At 41.2% G+C, this 21,848-nt stretch overlaps 1 protein-coding gene across 3 annotated transcripts in view; it reads right to left on the bottom strand.

Moving 5' to 3' along the window:
- SCAI (suppressor of cancer cell invasion) overlaps positions 1–21,848 on the bottom strand; it is a 126,232-nt gene that overhangs the window by 59,933 nt on the left and 44,451 nt on the right. For 2 of the 3 annotated variants that reach the window (XM_036261547.1, XM_036261549.1), the window contains exon 3: positions 2,311–2,442. In XM_036261547.1, coding sequence (XP_036117440.1) covers positions 2,311–2,442 — 132 coding nt within the window. Of the gene's footprint in view, positions 1–2,310; positions 2,443–2,759; positions 2,814–21,848 lie in introns of those variants that run through there. The other variant, XM_036261548.1, reaches the window with a different exon arrangement.

Genomic DNA, 21,848 nt, shown 5'->3' with positions numbered 1-21,848 from the left:
TTTCCATTTACCAACACATTAAAATATCTAGTGGATGTCTTATTTGAATATATAAAGAAGCTAGTAAACTTTAGGTCAAATATTTAATACCTAGTTTTTAAAAAAGCAATATTGCAAAAAACACTGATATAAAATGACAAGATGAAACATATCTTGCACATGGTGGACAAATGTGAGACATCAAAAGATGCTCAACATCATTAGTCATTAGGAAAATGCAAAATTCATATGTGGGATATAAAACTAAAACTCACAGACACAGAAAGACAACAATATGGTGGTTACCAGAGGGAAGGGGGTGAAGGGTAGTAAAGAGTAAAGACAGCCAAATAGATGGCAATGGGAGACTATTTGACTTTGGGTTGTTGGCACACAATGCAATATGCAGATCATGTATCATACCCTATTAACCAGTGTCACCCCAATAAAAATAAAAATTTTTAAAAACCCACAATGAGATACTACTTCACACCCACTTGAATGGTTATCATAAAAAAGACAGACAATAACAAGTGTTGGTGAACATGTGAAGAAAATGGAACCCTCATACACTGTTGGTGATATAGCCTCCTTGAAAAACAGCCTGGAAGTTCTACATAATGGTAAATATAGAGTACCATATAGCCCAGCAATTTTACTCCTAGGATATACTCAAGAGAACTGAAAACATGTAAGTCCACACAAAAACTTGTACACAAATGTTCATAGCAGTATTATTCGTAACAATAAAAAAGGGCAAAATAACTCAAATATGCATCAACTGATGATTAAATAAACAAAATGTGCTAAGTCTGTACAATGGAATATTAATCTGTAATAAGAGGAATGACAGCCCGGCCAGTGTGGCTCACTAGTTAAGCTTCAACCCATGTACCAAGAGGTTGCCAGTTCGATTCCCAGTCAGGGCACATGCCCAGGTTGTAGGCCCAATCCCCAGTGGAGGGCGTGCAGGAGGCACCAATCAAAGTTCTTGTGAAAGAGGCCAATCACAAAAGATCACGTATTGTATGATTCTATTTATATAAAATGTCCAAAATATGTAAATCCAGAGAAACAAAAGTTTACTATGGGCTTGGGAATTGAAGAGCCACTGCTAATGGGTATGGGGGTTACTTTTGGGGTGATTAATGTTCTAAAATTAGATTATGGTGATAGCTGCACAACTTAAAAATATACTAAACGATATAACTGCAAACTATGAATGGGTGAATTTTTATGGTATGAAACATAGCCCCATAAATTGGAGGGAGAGAAGAAGAAAAAGTAGGGATTAATCATTTAAATAGAACACAACAGTACAAAATTATTTACCCACCACACACAAGAAAACATCATCAAAGACACATCTAGACAAACATGCACATAGCTTCTGCTGCCAGTCCAAGGGCATGCACAACTAAGCAAAAATAATGCTGTCTAGAATCCTCTGTCATTACTTTAGTTAACAGATATTTTATCCAAAGAAAAAGAATGAAAGGATAAAAGAAACAAGCAAACAAGTGTACAAAGATTGAAACAGAAGAGAGACCACACATTCACCTGAATTATGCATGTGTAGGCTCCTTAGTCCTCAATACCCCAATGTGTGAAATCAGATGTAAATTGAATATAATGTGGACTAATGTATATAAAGCCATCTAACAAAAGAGCTCTCCTCAACTTGAGTAAAACAATATGTTATGCTCTTTTCCTTTTTAATCCTCACCCGAGGACATTTTTCCATTTTTGGTTCAGATAGAGCGGGAGGGAGAGAGAGAAAGAGAAACATCGATGTGAAGGGACACATCGTGTGGCTGCCACCCGCACGACCAACCAGGGCCGGGGACAAACTGCAACCGAGGTACGTGTCCTTAGTGGGAACCGAACCCGGGTCTCTCTGTACCGCAGGCCGACGCTCCAACCACTGAGCCAAACCGGCCAGGGCTCTTTTCCTGTTTTTAAATCTGAGAATGAAGAAACAGTGTCAAAGAAAAAAAGCATGGCCTTGGTTGGTGTGGCCCAGTTGACAGGAGCCTTATCCCATGCACCAAAAGGTTGCCGGTTAATTTCTGGTCAGGGTGCATACAGGAGGCAAACCGATCAATGTTTCTCTCACACATGAATGTTTTCCTCTCTCTCTCTCTCCTCCTTCTTCTCTCTTAAAAAAAAAAAAATTAAGTTAAAAATAAAAAGGAAAAGAAACATGATCAATTCTAGTATAGATATTTATGCAACATTCTATCCATAACTTTCAGAAAGTTACCACACATCAGCCATGGGAAAAAATACACAGAACTAGAGAAGAGTTTAAGGTATCAAGAGTCCACTAACCTTAACCCATTGAACAGTTGCTTAGATTTATCCAGAAGATAACAAAAATCTGTAACTGTTTTCCTCTCTCCCTGTGGGATGTCATCTTCAGCACCTCCAGAGGACATGATTTCTTTAAGAGCAAATTCAGTCCTGGAAGAAAATATGTGTCCATTAACCAAGTAAGTGAAACTAAAAAGAGAAACAGACCTTAGTTATACCACCTGATAGCACTTTTTTTTTCAGGATAGAGAATTCTTCTGATTACAAGCAAATCATCAAACAATTTAAATATAAGATGGTGTGGGACAACAGATATTCTCATAGTTAGTGGGACTGGAAATTGGTATATCCATATTGGAAAGCAATTTTTTAAATATTCTTTCATCCATTAAGTATTATTTGAATGACCATTACGTTCCAGGCATTCCTGTACATGGTTAAGAATAAAAAATGTTTATCTGCTTTACCTATTTATCTATTTGATCCATTCTATAAATCCATCCTGGAAAATAATCCTACAAAAGGAAAACACTTATCCATAAAGATATTTATTTCAGTATCATAATATTTAAAAAGTGATAATAACCTACAAGAACCAAAAAGGAAAATGGTTAAGGACTTCTAGGATTAATGACTGCTCTCTACCTCTTTCCTAATTTACAATTATATTTAGATGATAAGGCAATAATATGGGGGATACCTCCATATAAAAGGGATATAAAAATCACACCTAAAAACAAAAAGAAAAAAAACACACCACACACAGAGATATATTTTAAAACTATATTTTATTGGATCCAAATTCTTCTCATATGAAATCAAACATGTTAATCAGCCGTTTTAAAAACACCAAGTTGCTGGACAGTATAAATAGTATGAACCCATACTAAACAAACAAACAAAACAATTAAAAATTGAACTTCCATTTGACCCAGTGATCCCACTTCTTAGAATATATCCTAAGAAGCCTGAAACACCAATCACAAAGAATATATGCACCCCTATGTTCATAGCAGCACTATTTACAATTGCTAAGATCTGGAAACAGCCCAAGTGTCCATCAAGAGATGAGTGAATACAAAAGCAGTGGTACATTTACACAATGGAATACTGTGCAGCTGTAAGAAAGAAAGATCTCTTATCCTTTGAGACGACATGGAGAGACCTGGAGAGTATTATGTTAAATGAAATAAGCCAGTAAGAGAAAGACAAGTATCACATGATCTCACTTATTTGTGAAATATAATAATAAAATGAGCTGATTAACAAAATAGACCCAGAGACATAGAAGTAGGGTTCAGACTGACAAACCTCAGAGGAAGTGGGTGGGGGAAAGAAGTAAACCAAAAAACTTATGCATATAAGCATAACCAAAGGACACAGACAACAGTGCTGGGGGCAGGGGTGGGAATGGGGAGGAGGGTGTCAATGGGGAAAAAAGGAGAAACAACTGTAACAAAAATAAGTGAATTAAAAAAATAATAATCCCATTGCTAGAAACATTAAGGTGAAACTTAAGAATTCCAGAAAAGCCCTCTCCCCTCCTGAGCAATTTGGCCCTATAGGCCTGAGGTGGGACAGAGCACAGCTGGTGCCCACACAGAGGGCAGCCTGCACGGGTAGGCATCAGAGTCCAGATGTGAGGAGGGCATCTGTGAGGGGGAAAGACTAGCAGAGGGAGTGAGAGCCTGAGCAGGGTGAGGAGGGCATCTCCACCAGACAGTGTTCTTGGCATCAATAGATGCCAGGATTCACCAAATTTTAAAAATATAAACATACGCTCTGGCTGGTTTGGCTCAGCAGTTGGAGCGTCAGCCCGCGGACCAGAGAGTCTCAGGTTCAATCCCAGCCAAGGGCACGTACCTCGGTTATGGTTCAGTCCTGGGGCCTGGTCAGAGTTGTGCGGGAGGCAACCAGTTGATGTGTCTCTCTTGCATTGATGTTTCTCTCTAGCGCGCTCTCTCTCTCCCTCCCTCCCTCCCTCCCACTCTATCTGAAAATAAATGGAAAAAAATATCCTTGGGTGAAGATTAAATACACACACACACACACACACACACACACACACACACAAATGGCCTGGTTGGTGTAGCTCAGTGGATTGAGCATCGTCCCATGAACCAAGAGGTCACAGGTTCAATTCCCAGTCAGGGCACAGGCCTGGGTTGTGGGCTCAACCCCCAGTAGAGGGTGTGCAGGAAGAAACTGATTGATGATTCTCTCTCATCAATGTTTCTATCTCTCTCTTCCTCTCTCTCCAAAAAGACAATAATAATAATAATAATAAACATAAATATATGTGGGGTGTGTGCATGTGTGTAAACATAAGCACACATACATACTCCCTAGCTCTGTAAATCTGTCTACCGAGAAGGCCTCTGAGCAGTGACCACCTCCACTCCCAATGGGATGAAGGTACCTAGCCAAATATAGTTAAAATCCTGGGGCCATATATAGTTAAAACAATATAACTGACTATATTCCCTATGCTGTACTTTACATCCCTGTGACTAAATTTATAACTGGCAGTTTGTTCTTCTTAACCCTACCCCACCCCTGCCATCTAGCAACCATCAATTTGTTCTCTGTATCTATGAGCTTGTTTCTGTTTTGTTTTGCTTTTTAGATTCCATATATAAGTGAAATCATATAGTATTTGTCTGACATTTCTTAGGATAATACCCTCTAGGTCCATCCATGTTGTTACAAATAGCAAGATCTTATTCTTTTTGTATGGCCAAGTAATATTCCATTGTGTGTGTGTACCTTCTTTATCCATTCGTCTATTGATTGATGGACACCTACGCTGCTTCCATATCTTGGCTATTGTAACTAATGCTGCAATGAACATAAGGGTGCATCATATATCTTTGCGAATTAGTACTTTTGATTTCTTTGGATAAATACCCAGAAGTGGGATTGCTGGGTTATATTGGTAGTTCTTTTTTTTATTGGTTAATCATCACCTGAGGATATTTTCCATTGATTTTTAGACAGAGTGGGAGGGAAGGAGGGAGAGGGAGAGAAACATTGATGTGAGAGAGACACATCAATTGGTTGCCTCCTGCATGACCCCAACTGGGTCAGAGATTGAACCCACAACCCATTTACATGCCCTTGACCAGGAATCAAACCGACTCTTTGGTCCATAGGCCAACACTCTAACTGCTGAACCAAACTAGCCGGGCAGCAGTTCTATTTTTAATTTTTCCTTTTAAATTACAGTTGATGTACCATATTATATTAGTCTCAGGTGGATTATTTTAATTTTTTGAGGAATCTCCATACTGTTTCCCATAGTGGCCACACCAGTTTACAACCCACCAACAGTGAACAAGGGTTTCTTTTCTTCCATACCCTTGCCAACACATTCCTTGTTGTTTTTTAGATAATAGCCATTCTGTGATTGTTATTCTTGAATAAAAAGACTGAAAGGCAGGTAGGAAGGAAGGAAGGAAGGAAGGGAAGGAGGAAGGGAGGAAGAATACCAGACTCAGATGTTTTTACAAGTTTTCAAACAAATGTTAAAAAAAAAAAAAAATTAACATTAAATATCTTTCCCTCCCAATCTTCATTTTAAAAATGCTAACAGCCTTGACACTGAAAGCAATACAAAAAAATCAAAATTACAAACCAAAGTCCATAGTATATAAATACTTGTCGCCCTGGCCGGGTTTGCTCAGTGGTTAGAATGTTGGCCTGAGGTCCAGAGATTGGGTTCGGTTCCCGCTAAGGGCACGTACCTCAGTTGTAGTTTGTCTTCGGTCCTGGTTGGTTGTATGGGTGGCAGCCACTCAATGTGTCTCCTTTACATCGATGTCTCTCTCTCTGTCTCTCTCTCTCTCTCCCTCTCTCTCTCCCTCCCACTCTATCTGAACAAAAAATGGAAAAATATCCTTGGGTGAGGATAAATAAATAAATAAATAGTTGTTATGTCCTCAAATGTTTGTAATATTAATAGATCATAGATCACTGAAATTTTACTAGTACAGCAAACATAATCTCACTAGTATACTAAAAAATAGATGGTAAATTCAGACTTATGAATGACATTCATGAGAAGCATATGTGTAGACATACTGCATGGGTAAGAATAAAAGTACAGACAAAGAAAAGGCAATAGGGTATTGTTATGGGTTGAGCTATGTCACCCCCAAAAAACTATATTGAAATCCTATCTCCTTGTACCTGTGAATGTGACCTTATTTGGAAACAGGGTATTTGCAGATGTAATTAAAATTTGAGTTAACATAAGGTCATACTGAAATACATCGAGCCCTTAAGCCAACGTGACTGGTGTTCTTATAAGCCGAGAAGGAGAGACGCCGAGACAGGCACACACAGAGGGGAATGCCACGTGAAGACACAGAGAGGGAAGATGGCCATATGAAGAAGGCAGCAGAGACTGGAGTTCTACAGCTGCGAGGCAAGGAACACCAAGGGCTGCTGGCACCAGCAGAAGCAGAGGAACAGACACGGAACAGATTCTCCCTCTAAGCTTCTGAAAAGGAACCAATTGTGCCAACACCTTGATTCTGGACTTCTGTCCTCCTGCAGCGAGAGAGACAAGTTTCTGTTGTTTTAAGTGAGTCTACAGAAAGCAATGCATGTATGACAAAGTCCTGACACAGATTACAAAATGGGCACACCAGCAAAAGAGCAGTGAGGGGACAACTGCTCAAAGGCTTGTTCTGCTCAATACAGAGCTTCTGACAAATCAGTGACCTGCCCTGTTGACAGTTTCTTTTTAGAGGGAGTCTTTTGACAAAGCAACAAGCGAAACTGCTACTCTGGATTTAATTCTGAGTAAGTGGTTCAATATGAAAGTATGAAAGAAACCTGGAAAGAAGTGTCTAAGTGTGTGTATTACATTATATCGAGGAGCACAGTGCAGAGTCCTAAGAGCAGTGGAAAGAGCCCTGAACTAGGACAGAAGCCTGAACAGTCCTGTTCCTAACACTTCCTACTTAAGTGGTTATAAACAGATAAAAAACTCCAGCAAATTTGGAGTTGCAGGTTTTTAATCCACAGAAACAAGCAATTTACACTTGTCTTATCTGCTTCAGATAACTGTTGTGAAGATAGAACAAGATTATAAGTGTGAAAGAAGCCTTAAGTGATTTAAGGTATAATATCACAACCATTCCCACTCTGCAGTTTAATGATGTTTCAAAAAGATAGGGAATGACCCTGCGATTAGACCCAACGGGAAACAGGCTGAGAAAAGAATGGAAGAATATAGGAAATGAAACAAAAATATAATAAATTAATTCTGACAAAGAAGAGAAGATATTTATAGAAGCCACACGGTAGGAAACAGATCCTTTTCTTATGCACTAAGATTTTTTAAAAAGACATGTAAAGAGATAGAATGGCTATATAATTCAGCATCAACGTAAGAGAGTACCACATATGTTTTTCTCAGCTATAAGAACATCAATAATAGCTACCTTGTAAGGCTGTTGGACAATAAAATGACCCAATGGATATAAAACTGCCCTGTCAATTATAATATACTCTAAAATTGTTAGTTGTAAAATTGTCATAAATGCACTCAAAAGCAGAGCATAAACTGAAAAATACCAAGTACAAAAACATATTGAATGTGCATACGTGGGGGGTGATGATGATGTTTTGATGTACAGTATGAAGGGAACAAGAAGCTGCTGAATGGTACAGATGGTATTCCTATAAATTGAACAAATGACAAAGCTAAAAAAGCTAGTCCTCACCAGAGTATAAAGCATCTTCATGCATAAAAGAGAGCATAAAATAATCACAAATTATATACAAATTATTTTCCAAAAGCAATTTTTCTGACTTATTCCAATATGTGACTGAAGTGAAATTACAGGTTATAGTAACAGCTGTAAGAGAAATGCATAGGTACCAAACCTCACATTGATCAACATTTATATTGATCAACAATATAAAGAAACCAAATGCTAGGAATATATCCTAAGAAGCCTGAAACACCAATAAGAAAGAATATATGTACTCCTATGTCCATAGCAGCACTATTTACAATAGCTAAGATCTGGAGACAGCCCAAGTTTCCATCAATAGATGAGTAAATAAAAAAGCTGTGGTAGCCCTGGCCAGTTTGGCTCAGCAGTTAGAGCATCGGCCCGTGGACCAGAGAGTCCCAGGTTCGATTTCCGCTAAGGGCAGGTACCTGCTGCAGTTTGTCCCTGGCCCCCGTTGGGGTCGTGTGGGTGGCAACCACTCAATGTGTCTCTCTCACGTCGATGTTTCTCTCTCGCTCTTCCTCCCTCCCTCTCTCCCTCCACTCCATCTGAAGATGAATGCAAAAATGTCCTCAGGTGAGGATAAAAAAAAAAAAGCTGTGGTACATATACACCATGGAATACTATGCAGCTGTAAGAAAGAAAGATCTCTTATCCTTTGAGACGACATGGAGGGACATGGAGAGTATTATGCTAAATGAAATAAAGCCAATCAGAAAAAGACAAGTATCACCTGATCTCACTTATTTGTGGAACATAATGAACAAAATAAGGTGATGAACAAACTTGGAAGCAGGGTTCAGATTGACAAATTTCAGAGAAGGGGCGGGGGGATAAACCAAAGAATGTATGCATATAAGTATAACCAATGGACAAAGACAACAATGTTGGGGCGCAGGACAGAAACGGGAGAAGGGTGTCAATGGGGGGAAAAGGAGAAACATCTATAACAAAAATAAATTAATTAAATAAAAAATAAATAAACTAAATGAATTGAGAGCACAGAGAATTTAAGGAAAGGAAGCCAAAGAAGCTAGGGCAGGGAGCAGCAGTGACACACACAGCCAGAAGGCCATTTGAAACACACTGCTCAGGAGGCCAGGAAGGTATCATTTTGCTCACCAAGTGTTGAGAGAGAGATGTGTTTACCTAACACACACAAGTATGCAAACTATTCAACCGAGACACAGCACAGCAGTGAAAGGAGGAAAGGCAGCTAGTCAGTCAACCATCTAAAAAGAATGACTATCAACAAGACATATATACAGGGACTATCTATGAAGCTAATGGGGCAGGAAACACAAAAACATACAAAATGAAAAAAACCATCAAAATATAAACCCTGGAGAATAATGTGGGGACATGACCTGAAGTAGCCCAGGCTAACAATTCATAAACATGGTCTCCAGTGGAGCCCTGGCCGGTGGGGCTCAGTTGTTTGCAGTGTCATCCTATACACCAAAAGGTTGTGTGTTCGGTTCCCCATCAGGGCCAATACCTAAGTTGTGGGTTCAATTCCCAACCGGGGCATGTGTGGGAGGCAGCTGATTAATGTTTCTCTCTCACACTGATGTTTCTCTCTCTCTCTCTCAAAAAAAAAAAAAAAGTGTTCTCCCATGGAGAACCCACAGAAACAGCTGTCAAATACAATGTAGTTCTAATTAAATAGCCACTTATTCATAACACCAAAACTCAAGAGGGAACAAAAAGTTCGGGCAAGACCCTGAATCACTAACCAACAGGACATCACTCCTGTTTAGTATGTAAAAAATACAAGCCACACAGACGTTCCTTCTTAATCACATCCAGAGATGAGAGGAGCAGGCAGAAACCACACCATGCATTTTCTGTACATGTCTTCTGCACACCTCAAGAAGGCAGGCATTGTTACCAGAGTTTAGAGGTGAAAAAACAGGCCCAGTTATTTACCCACAGGTACACAGTTGGGAAAGGCCTCCAAAGTCAGAGGACCCTCAAGGTCAGCACCCTTAGATAAGAAAGCAAAGATTGCACAATAGCACTGTCTGCTCTCTTCATCTCAGTGCTTCAAATCCTGTGGGCTCTACCTCTCCTTTCCCTTAAAACATAGCTAATAGTGTTTTTAAGCCCCCTCTCCAGTGATTAAAAATCACTCTTTGAAAAAAATTACAAGACCCAAAAAAATCACTAAAACAAATTTTTAAAAATGGACTTTGGGCCCTGGCTGGTTTGGCTCAGTGATTAGAGTGTCAATCTGTGTACCAAAGAGCTGTGGGTTCAATTCCGGTCAAGGGCATGTACCTTGGTTGCAGTTTGGTCTCCGGTCCTGGTCGGGGTCGTGTGGGAGGCAACCAGTCGATATGTACGTATGTATGTATGTATGTGTGTGCGTGTGTGTGTGTCTGTCTCCCCCTTCCTCCCTCCCTCCCACTCTATCTGAAGATAAACAGATAAATATCCTCAGGTGAGGATTAAAAAGAAAATTATTTCCTGCTGGGGAGTTCCAGCTGTTCCTGCTGCTTATAACCCACCTAGAGGTTGAAATGTGCCGCGATGATGATACCATCAAGACAGAGCCATACTGCTGATGGGAGGGCTTCTTACATGAGGACCACTTGCCAAATTGCCAAACTGTCCTCCTGTCGTCTGGGTTGACAATTATTCTTTTGTTAGACCTCTATCTTGGCAAACTCAAGAATGCCCTTAGCACAGAGGTAGTTATTCTGCAGCCAATTTAGAAGTCACTAAACTGACTTAAGAGCCTCCACTTCACAACACTTTTCTGGATCAACCGTGACAGAAACTGTTTTTCTCTGAACTCTAAATTACTTGACCCATATAGCTCAGCTCCGTTTGTCATAGTTCTTCGTGTACATTCATCATGTCCTTACTAAACTGGAAGCTGCTTGAAAGCAGGAGCTTGTCTGAAAAAGCTTTCTGTAGGGCACCTGTGAATACTGTCCTGATAATTCCAAAATACAAACTGATCAAAGACAGTGAAAGAGTTTGTGTGTGCACATGACAGGCACTGTTCCCGGTGCTGGAGACACGGGTGTGTGTGGTGGGGGGGGAGTGGGGGGAGAGTGTGTGAACATGAATTTATTTAGATACCAAAGATGACCAGAAATAAGGGAAAGTGACTGTGGCAGGGACTTGAGAATCTGCAAAAGCTGGGAATGTTTGTCACCTAAGTCCAGGAGGGAATGAATTCCAAGTAGCTGTCATTAAGAGTGAAAAAAGGCAAATGTTCAGCCTTCTGAGAAAGAAATCTGATTATAATCAGACTGGTGTAACAGTACATGTGAGTAACCTACAAGTATTTTGTGAAGGAAAAAGGAAACCCCTTAAATTCCCAAAGCCTTAGCCACATGCCTAATACATGGCCTAATACTATGCAGATGAATTATCAGGGACTCTAGTAGGTCAGCTCGTATTCTACAGACAGGTGTGTCTGGGACCCGCGTGGAGGCCACAGAGCAGAGTGCTCAGGAGCACAGGCACCAAACTGCCTACACTCAGCTCCTGGCTCCACACTAGTCAAACATGGCTGTGTGATCCGAGCCAAGTTATTTAACTCCTTGGTGCCCCAATTTCCCCCGGTGTAAAACAGGGTGTAATAAAATCTGCTTCTTAGGGTTTTCATGAAGATTAAATGAGAATATACATAAAGTGTTCATAAGAGAGCCTGGCACACATTAAATGCACTATAAGTAGTAGAACTACCATTTAATTCCCACCTACTCTGGAATAATTCTGTGATTAAAAAGGGACGTTATTAATAATTACATAAAGACTGCACAACCTGAGACTATGTTAAGCAAATCAGGACATATGGTCACCCTGAAAGTTAGAAGAAATGAGAAAATGTGACCAGAGGAAGTAAAATTCCTTGCCTCACCTCTTTATATGGAGGCTGCCCATAGATACAGGTACCAAATGTTGACATCTGAATTATATTCTCCTGCATGCACTGTTAGAGTTAAATGAGTACACTTAGTTTTTTTGCTATAAATAGTTTAAATTAATATACCAATCAATACTGGCACTATTCCCACAAGATTAATAACAGGCATCTAACAAATACTGAGGACATGGTAATGGTAATAGGCAGAAAGATGCTCCTTGCCCTCAAGAAGCTACCCACCAGTTAGTCAAATGATTCCTGCAGGTACTTTCCTGCTAACAGTTCTCAGAGGCCATGGTTACAGAAAATACACCAAAACAGGAAGATATTTCAGAGAAATATTGGAAAAGATGAGAAAGGCACCTTAAAATCTGAAGATAGTAAAAAAGAAAGAGTTTTACACAGCACTGCCAAATAGTTTAAGACATTCTAGAAAGAAAAACCAAAATTCACAAAAAATATTTGTGACAGCCCTAGCCGTGTGGCTCAGTTGGTTGGGCATCGTCTGGTGCACAGAGAGGTTGCTGGTTCAATTCCCGGTCATCGAACATGCCCAGGTTGTGGGTTTGATCCCCAGGAGGGGGCGTGCAGGGGGCAGCCAATCAATGTCACCATCTCACATAGATGTTCTCTCCCACTCCCTTCCTCTCTCTATAAAAATCAATTTTAAAAAATCTTTTTAAAAAAACAAAAAGAAATTACAGCAACAGCATCTGTCTCAGTCCGTTCGTGCTGCAGACCAGGTGGCTTACAAACAACAGAAATCTATTTCTCATAGTTCTGGAGGCTGAAGTCTGAGATCAGGGTACTGGCCTGGCTGGGTAAAGGCACCCTTCTAGCCGCACAGTTCTTGTTGTAGCCTCACTTAACAGAAAGGGGCTCAAGGATGTCTCTGGAGCTTTTTTTAAAGGCACTAATCCCATGAGGGTCCACCCTCATGACTTGAGCACTTCCCAAAGGCCCCACCAATTACCTACGAGGGTTAGGATTTCAACATATCAATTTGGGTGGGAACACAAATATTCAGACCACATCAGCATCCTTAAACCAAACATCCTTGACCAAGGTCTTCCAGTGTGACCTTGGCAGCAATTCCAGATCTTTTAATTCCCTTGGTTCCTGCCTGTTTTCTAAACCAGATTCTCCCGTCTTTCCATCAGTGCTGTGAGGTACTTGACAACCTTCCAATAAATTCCTTTCTGCTTAAATTGGCTGGAATTAGGGCCTATAATTCTCAACCAAGAACCTTTCCTGAAACAATGCCGTGCCTTTTTCCTTTTTTTTTTTTAATGACCTGTCACTCATCAAGTTTAGCCTTCCAAAACTAAGTATAATTAAAAAGCTGAAATTCTAAATGCCATTCACATCACCAGCCTCCTGAAAACAGCTTGCAAAGTGAACAAGGAGTTTTATTTATTACCTGATTAAATCCAACCTTGTACCTACTCTGAGCTTCCATCCCAGCAGCTAAATATGGCTGAAGAAACACACACAATCATGCTGCCTGGGCTCATGTTCAATTCACGACCTCAGAACAGGCACTCCCACCACAGTCCCCTAGTTCATTCACTCTGCCTTCCCAGAGCACTATTTCACACCTTCTCTTCTCCTCTCAAATAGCCAACATTTCATCCCCATCCTCACTTTTCAGCTGATGGCAACTGTTGCATGGTTCACTGAAAAAACACAGGCAATCAGTACAGACCTTCCATACACACCCATCCACACATATACCAACCACTGGCACCTGTAACCGTGTACATTACCTTGTCTTTCCTTCTATTACCTTGACTGAACCATGTTCCTACCTAAGGTCAATGCCTCTATTTACGCACTAGCTTTCATATCCCCTACTATTCAAGGACATCAACCCATCAACCATTCTCTTTCTGCAGCATCACCAATAGTCTCCTCTGAACTGCACAATGATCACCAGTGTTCAAAGAGGCTGTGTTATCTCCCAACTCAAAATCCCTCACAACCCCCCTCTAGCTCATGCTATTGCTCTACTTTCTATCTTCTTCACAGGTCTTTAAAAAGACATGTCTAGCCCTCACCGGTTTGGCTCAGTGGTTAGAGTGTCAGCCTGCGGTCCAGAGAGACCCGGGTTTGGTTCCCACTAAGGGCACGTACCTGGGTTGCAGTTTGTCCCTGGCCCTGATTAGGTTGTGCGGGTGGCAGCCACTCAATGTGTCCCTTTCACGTCGATGTTTCTCTCTCTCTCCCTCCCACTCTATCTGAACAAAAAATGGAAAAAATGTCCTCAGGTGAAGATAAAACAAACAAACATGCCTATATAGCAGTCTCCAGTTTGTCTCCCCTCTCTCTCAAACACACAGCGACCATTCCATTGAAGCATTACATGTCAATACTAATGATCTTCATGTTGATAAATCCAACAGGCAATTCTCAGTCCTCATCTTAAGCCACTTGTCAACAGCACTGGACCTCGATGGTCATTCTCCTCTCTTGAATACTCCTATTTGTCTTCTCGGCTTTCACTTTCTCCTCCTACCTCACTGGCTGCTCCCTTTCAAGTCTCCACCAGTGGGTCACCTCATCACCCGACCTTGGAAGTGCCCCAGAACTCAATCCTCTGAGGTGTTCTCTTCTCCACTCATTCCGTAGGTGAGAGAAGCCCTTTCATGGTTTTAAATACCTTTCACACACTGCAGCTCCCAAATACTTAGAATCAACAGATTGGTCCCCTCTCCCGAATTCCAGTCTCCATTATCCAACCTCCTATCTAACATACCTATCTGGATGTCTAATTGGCATGCCAAACTTAACATATCCAAAATTGAATCCCCGTTGTTCTCCTCCAAACCTTCTCTATTCACAGTCCCCTCCTTCTCAGTGAAAGGCAACTCCATTCTTCCAGTTGCTCAGGTACAGTTTATTCCAAACAGAGCAGATAAAGTGATCCATTTAGAAGGTAAGTCAGGGGCTGGCCAGTGTGGCTCAGTGGATGGAGCATCAGCCTGCACACTGAAGGGTCGCAGGTTTGATTCCCAGTCAAGGGCACATACCTGGGTTATGGTTCACTCCCCAGTCCCAGTTGGGGCGTGTGCGGGAGGCAACCAATTGACGTATCTCTCACATTGATGTTTCTCTCTCTCTGTCTCTGTCTTCCTCTCTCTCTACCTCCCTCACTTCTTCCTCTCTAAAAAATCAATGGAAAAAATATTCTCAGATGAGGATTAACAAAAATAAATAAATAAATAAATAAATAAATAAGATCAATGTAAGTCAGATTCTATCACTTTTCAGTTCAAAACCTTCACATGGCTTCCTGTCTCATTCTGAGAATGTCTTGAAGTCTTCACAATGGCTTACAAAGTCTCATATGATCTGACCACCACTACTATGTCCAAGACTGTATCTCCTACAACCCTCAGTCACTCTGGTCTAGCCACACTGGCCTCTGGGCTACTCTTCAAATATACCAACACGCTACACTCTCCTGCCACCAAGTCCTCTTGGCATCTGCTGTAATACTCTTCCCCAAAATAGCCATCATTTCACTTTCACTCTTATCTCTGATCAAATCCCCTTATCAGAGATGCCTCTCCTGACCACTCTATATAAAGCACAAACATCCCTCCTTACACAGCATTATTTTTCAAGTAATTCTCACCATCTGACATATTATAAATTTACTTATGTGTTTATTGCCTATCTCCAAATACAAAGAAGCCCCATGAGAGGAGGCCTGTGCTTTGTTATTTCCCATCTCCAGTGCCTGAACAGAGTCTGGCACACAGTGGTTGCTCAAGAAATTCTAGTGGAAGGAATGACTAAGTAAATTTTAGCTTTTTAAAATTATAAAATGGATACATAAACATGTATTAATCACTTTCACACACCAAAAAAGTGACAGACAGAGATGTGCCACCAGGTTTCCCTGGGGAGGACTTGGTGTCAAGCTGGCTAGGAGTGTTGCAAGCCAGCCCCTCCTGGGGTCATGTCTGCAGAGTGCCTTGCCCAAGGTCATGCTCAGTGGGAGGTAGCCCACATCCGGTGGCTGATGGAGGCAAGGGTATAAAGATCCAGCCATTTCAGCCAAATGCAGAATGACTCTAAAAGGCCACTTGAGTTCCAGAGCTCCCTGTAGAGTCAGCCCAGACTGTTGCTCAGGACTGCACCATAGCTCAACGCCTCCTCCTGCCAAATCCTGACTCGCCCCTCCCACTCCTGCCACAGGTGTTGTCCTGAGAGCACTCCTAAACATCCTGTACATTAAACTCTGTCTCAAACCCTGCTTCCTGGAGACTCCAATGTGGAACAATTTAAAAGGAGAAAAAAAAAATGCTTGTTGTTAAAACTAAAAAAATAGCCCTGGCCAGTGTGGCTCAGTTGGTTGAGCATTGGCTCATGCACCAAGAGGTCACTGGTTCAACTCCCACTCAGGGCACATGTCAGGTTGTGGTCTCAATCCCCAGTAGGGGGCGTGCAGGAGGCAGCCGATAGATGTTACCCTCTCATATCAATGTTTCTCTCTCTCCCTCTCCTTTCTTCTCTCTCAAAAATGGATTAATAAAAACATAGTTTAAAAAAAAAAAAACCTAAAAAAAACTGCCCTGGCCGATTTGGCTCAGCGGTTAGAGTGTCGGCCCATGGACCAGAGAGTCCCAGGTTCGGTTCCGCTAAGGGCACATACCTCGGTTGCGCTTTGTCCTCCGCCCCGGTTGGGGTCGTGTGGGTGGCAGCCAGTCGATGTGTCTCTCTCACATCAATGTTTCTCTTTCTCTTGTCCTGGCTCTATCCCTCCCTCTCTACCTGAAGATGAATGCAAAAATGTCCTCAGGTGAGGATAAAAATAAAGAAAAACATAAAAACTAAAAAACAAGCCAAGAAACTGCATCCCTAGAGTAGAAAAATGTAATAAAGTCCTACAATATGCATTCACTCCTTTCACAAACATGCTTGCATAACAGTCCCCTCTTTTCTTAATTTTTTTTTCCTTTATTGAATTTTAGAGAGAGTGGAAGGGAGACGAAAAGAGACAGAAACATCGATGAGAGAGAACATCAATTGGCTGCCTCCTGCACGCCCCCCACTGGGGATTTGGCCCACAACCTGGGCATGTGTTCTGACCAGGAATTGAACCGGCAACCTCTTGGTGCATGGGTCAACGCTCAACCGCTGAGCCACACTGGCCAGACAAGTCCCCTCTTTTTAACAGGGCAGAAGGCCAACCAATGAAAACTAATCTTCCATGCATCCAGGAGTGGCTGACGCAATTTGAGTCGAAGTGATTACTATAACTTCCAGAACATGTCCTTAGAGGAATCAATGTGCCTTCTACCCTCTTTTGTCCCAACCAGGGCTGGGGACAAACTGCAACCAAGGTACGTGCCATTAGTGGGAACCGAACCCGGGAATCTCTGGTCCGCCGGCCGAAGCTCTAACCGCTGAGCCAGACTGGCCAGGGCGGTCCATGACATATTTCAAGTGAAAAAGGCAAGGTACATAGTTTATATCATATAATTCCATTTTCATTTAAGAAAATCAGCATATCTTTGATTATGCAAAGAAAGGGGTTTGGGAGGATGTACACTTATTAACTGCTGGACCCTAGGGAACGAGGTGCTACTCACTGGATGCTTTCAGTGAGTACTGCTTCAGGTTGGATTCCTCAGAGCAGAACTTGGGATGAGGTTTCCCTGGGAAATAACTTACCAAGAAGAGTTTCGGGAAAACCTGGTAGGGAGTGAAGAAGTGGGACTGGGAAGAAAGAAGGAGGCTGGAGGGCAAGCAAGGATGGAGCAAGGATCAAGCAGAGCCCCGGGGAGGACAGCTTTGGCTCAGTCTTATGCAGGAAGTGACGGCAGCCTAAGGGTAGCCTTCCTGTAAGACCTGCGGATGCTGGCTGTGGAGTGAGAATTGGGGGGGGTGGGGGGGTGGACCGAGAACAGAAGCAATTATAGAGGTTTACCCAGTTATAGAGGTTTAAAGACAATAGAGGTTTTTTTTCCTCATGTAATCATCCCGTTGAAGCATCCCAGGGCCTGTGGTAGCCTCACAGGTCCCAGACTGCTCTTCTTTTGTTGTTCTGTCATCTCTAGGTTAGTGCCCACAGCTCCATGGCTCAGGATGCTCAATATTATATCTCTATTCCCATTTGAGAAAAGTGGGGAGGGATCCTGTAGGTGGCAACCAGAGTAAATGTGTTTCTCTCACATCGATGTTTCTCTCTCTCTTCCTCCCTGTCTCCCTCCTGCTCTATCTGAAGATAAATACAAAAATGTCATCAAGTGAGGATAAAAGAAATATGTCATGGATGACATTCCATCACAGTAAAATATATATATTCCCCATTATTTCTCAGGATGAACAGTTGCCTATAATTTAAAGTCTAAATAAATGTCAAAAACATTTTCAGAGAAAAGAAGGAGGAATTTTTTTTTTATCTCATCCAAGGACATGCTTAGAGAGAGAAAGGAGGCGAGGAGAGAGAGAGAGAATTGACATGAGAGAGAAACTGACTGGTTGCCCTCCACACATGCCCTGACTAGGATCAAACCCACAACCCAGGCATGTCCCTGACTGGGAATCGATCCAGCAACCGTTTGGTGCACAGGATGACGCTCAACAAACTGAGCCACTCCAGCTGGGCAGAAGTAATTTTTTGTTTTGTTTTGTTTTATTTTGTTAATCCTCAACTGAGGACACTTTTTCCATTGATTTTTAGAAAGAGCGGATGGGAGGAAGGGGGAGGAGAGAGAGAGAGAAACGTGAATGTGAGAAAGAGACATCAATTGGTTGCCTCTCACACACACCCCTGACTGGAGCTAGGGACTGAACCTGCAACCCAGGTAAGGTGTCCTTGACTAGAAATTGAACCTTCAGTGTGTGGGCCAATGCTCTGACCACTGAGCAACACCAGCCAGGGCAGAAGAAGTATATTTTAAAAGATGGGAAACTTTGTGGGTTTATTCCTGTAGTTGTGCTCACTGATTAGCAGAAAGATTATATACACATTGACTTCTGGGAATACCAAAAATAGTAAATGCAGAATTTATTAAAACCAGATAAATTACATCTTCTTTATTCTGATTCTTTAAACTCCTGAAAACTTTAAAGGACTGAAAAAGATTAATGTATTTCATATGTATATATACATAACCAGTAATATGTTAACTCTAAAATATATAAATATATTCAGAGACATATAAAATTCATATGAAAAAAATCAGGACATTCTTCCCTAGAGTCTTGTGATTTAAAGAGGCAGGGAGAAAAGAAAAAGGAGTCATACAAATTGTATGTGTATTGTATTGTTCTTCTCTCTAACTCCTAGTTGAAGTTTGGCATTTCCAAGTAATATCCTTCTGTTACTGGCAAAATATATTCTAGATATTTCAGAAGGGTATGTTATTTGAAATAAACCTACATTTCAAGGAAGAAGAGTTTATGGAAGTTTCACGAACCTCAAAGAATTAAAATAGCCAATACACAATAGAAATTTTCAATACAAACATTATTTAAGAATATGAGCATATTTAGAACATACCTGAAAATATAACAATAAAAATGATCTCTTATGGGATGCTACATCTGGATTGCAAGTGTAAGAAAGACTTAATAAAGCAGTGCTACGTTTATTTTGTACAAAACAACTCTACTGGTATATAAAATCAAACAGAATCCTTTAAAAGACAAACTCTTCTGCATACGATTGTTTTAAACTCGTTTAGAACTGTTCAATGTTACATATTAAAAAATTAGGAAGGCCCACAACCTGTAAACATTACAACGGAAAGGTAATAAAATGAGGCATGGCAGTGAGGTGCAGCTGTACTGCTGGTGAATTAAGAAAGGGAGGAGGTCAGATGTGGGAGATAACTTCTGTGGTAGTGTTTTTCCTATTTATGCACTGCAAAGGAAATCTCCAATCTAGTTATTAAACTTTCAGTCTGTCTGAGGTAATAGCTATTATGCCAAACCAATTACACAGGCTAGAGCTGGGGATCTGAGGGTTCTGTTGTTGTTGTAGCAGATGTAAGATAATTCCTGGGTTTGTGTTATGTGCTCTTATCCTTTAATCAGCAAGTACATCTACAATACCAAAACTCTCACTCCTGTTCACATTTCTTCTCAATTGGCAAAATCACAGATTTAAAAAAAAGACAGCATTACCCTAGATAAACATGTCCGATCTTGCCTTTATACAAACTTTTTCAGACAAATTTTAAAAACAGATTTACTTATAGGAAATTTTCTGGAGACGTAGAGAAGTAATTGGAGTTCCCTGAAGGTATTTGGCTTATTTCACTGAGCATGTCTTCAAGGTTCATCCATGTTGTAGCAGGTGTCAGCATGTCATTCCTTTTACAGCTGAATAATATTCCATTAGATATATATAACATTTTTTGTTTATCCATTCATCCATGAGTGGATATTTGGGTTGTTTCCACCTTCTGGCTATTCTGGGTGCTGCTGCTATGAACAATGGTGTGCACATATCTGTTTGAGTCCCTGCTTTCCATTCCTTTCTGTTACCAGAAGTGGTATTGTTGCATATAGTTCTTCTGTTTAATTCTTTGGGGAACTACTGTATTCTAATACCAGTGTATTTTACAGACCTATGAGAAGTTGCTCTGGTCTCCTGTGCTGATTGCTCACACTGAGTACCTTTACCTTAAAACTGCAACTTGTAACACATACGTCACAAGTGGCCCAAGATTTCACATTTGGAAGGGAACAACAGTGATAATAGCAGCTATCATTTATTAGCCAATTACTAAGGGCCAGATTCGGAGCTAAGAGCTCCGATGTACAAGGACGAATACACAATGCCAGCCAGCCAAGAAATTAAAGTACAGTCTTATTTTATCCTGAGGATTTTTCAGACTTTAATAAACGAATATGTTCTGTGACTTTCTAGGAGGGGATATACTGAGCCATGACTCAAATTGGTTTTTGTGGAAGGTCATGTCACAGGAATGTTCTCATCCAGGGCAAGGTTCTCAACCACAGCGCTCTTGCATTTGGGCCCAGATCATGCTTTGATGTGGAGGCTGTCCTGTACATTGTAGGATGCTCAGCAGCACTCCTCCCTTCTACACACTAGATGCCACTAGCATATTCCCCAACTTATTTTTTTTTAAATTATTATTATTATTATTATTTTATCCTCACCCGAGGATATTTTTCCATTTTTTTGTACAGACAGAGTAGGAGGGAGAGAAAGGAAGGGAGAGAGAGAGAGAAACATCGACGTGAAGGGACACATCGAGTGGCTGCCACCCGCACGACCAACCCGGGCTGGGGACAAACTGCAACCGAAGTACGTGCCCTTAGCGGGAACCGAACCCAGGTCTCTCCGGACCGCAGGCCGACGCTCTCACCGCTGAACCAAACTGGCCAGGGCTTTTTAAATTATTTTTGTTACAGATGTTTCTCCTTTTTCCCCCACTGATTTCCCCCTCCCCCCTCCCTACCCTGTCCCCAGCTTTGTTGTCCATGACCTTTGTTCATGCATACATGCATGTAAGTTCTGTGGTTTATCTCTCCCCCACCACCCCTGTTCTGGGGATTGTCAGTGTGTACCCCAAATCCACGTCTCTGAGACTATCCCATTCCTCAGACTGTTATGTTCATTATACTCCGCAAATAAGTGAGATCATATAATACTTGTCTTTCTCTGTTTGGCTTGTTTCACTTAGGATAATACTTTCCAGGTCCCTCCATGTTGTCTCAAAGGATAAGAGATCTTTCTTTCTTATAGCTGCATAGTACTCCATTGTGTATATGTACCACAGCTTTTTTATCTATTCATCTACTGATGGACATTTGGGCTGTTTCCAGATCTTAGCTATTGTAAATAGTGCTGCTATGAACATGGGGGTACATGTATTCTTTCTGATTGGTGTTTCAGGCTACTTAGTATTCCCCAACTTATGACAATCAAAATATCTCCA

Source organism: Molossus molossus, unplaced genomic scaffold (genome assembly GCF_014108415.1).
Source record: "Molossus molossus isolate mMolMol1 unplaced genomic scaffold, mMolMol1.p scaffold_m16_p_14, whole genome shotgun sequence".
Taxonomy (NCBI): Eukaryota; Metazoa; Chordata; class Mammalia; order Chiroptera; family Molossidae; genus Molossus; species Molossus molossus.
The sequence above is the reverse complement of the archived record's forward strand: the minus strand, read 5'-3'. Positions and strand labels throughout refer to the sequence as shown.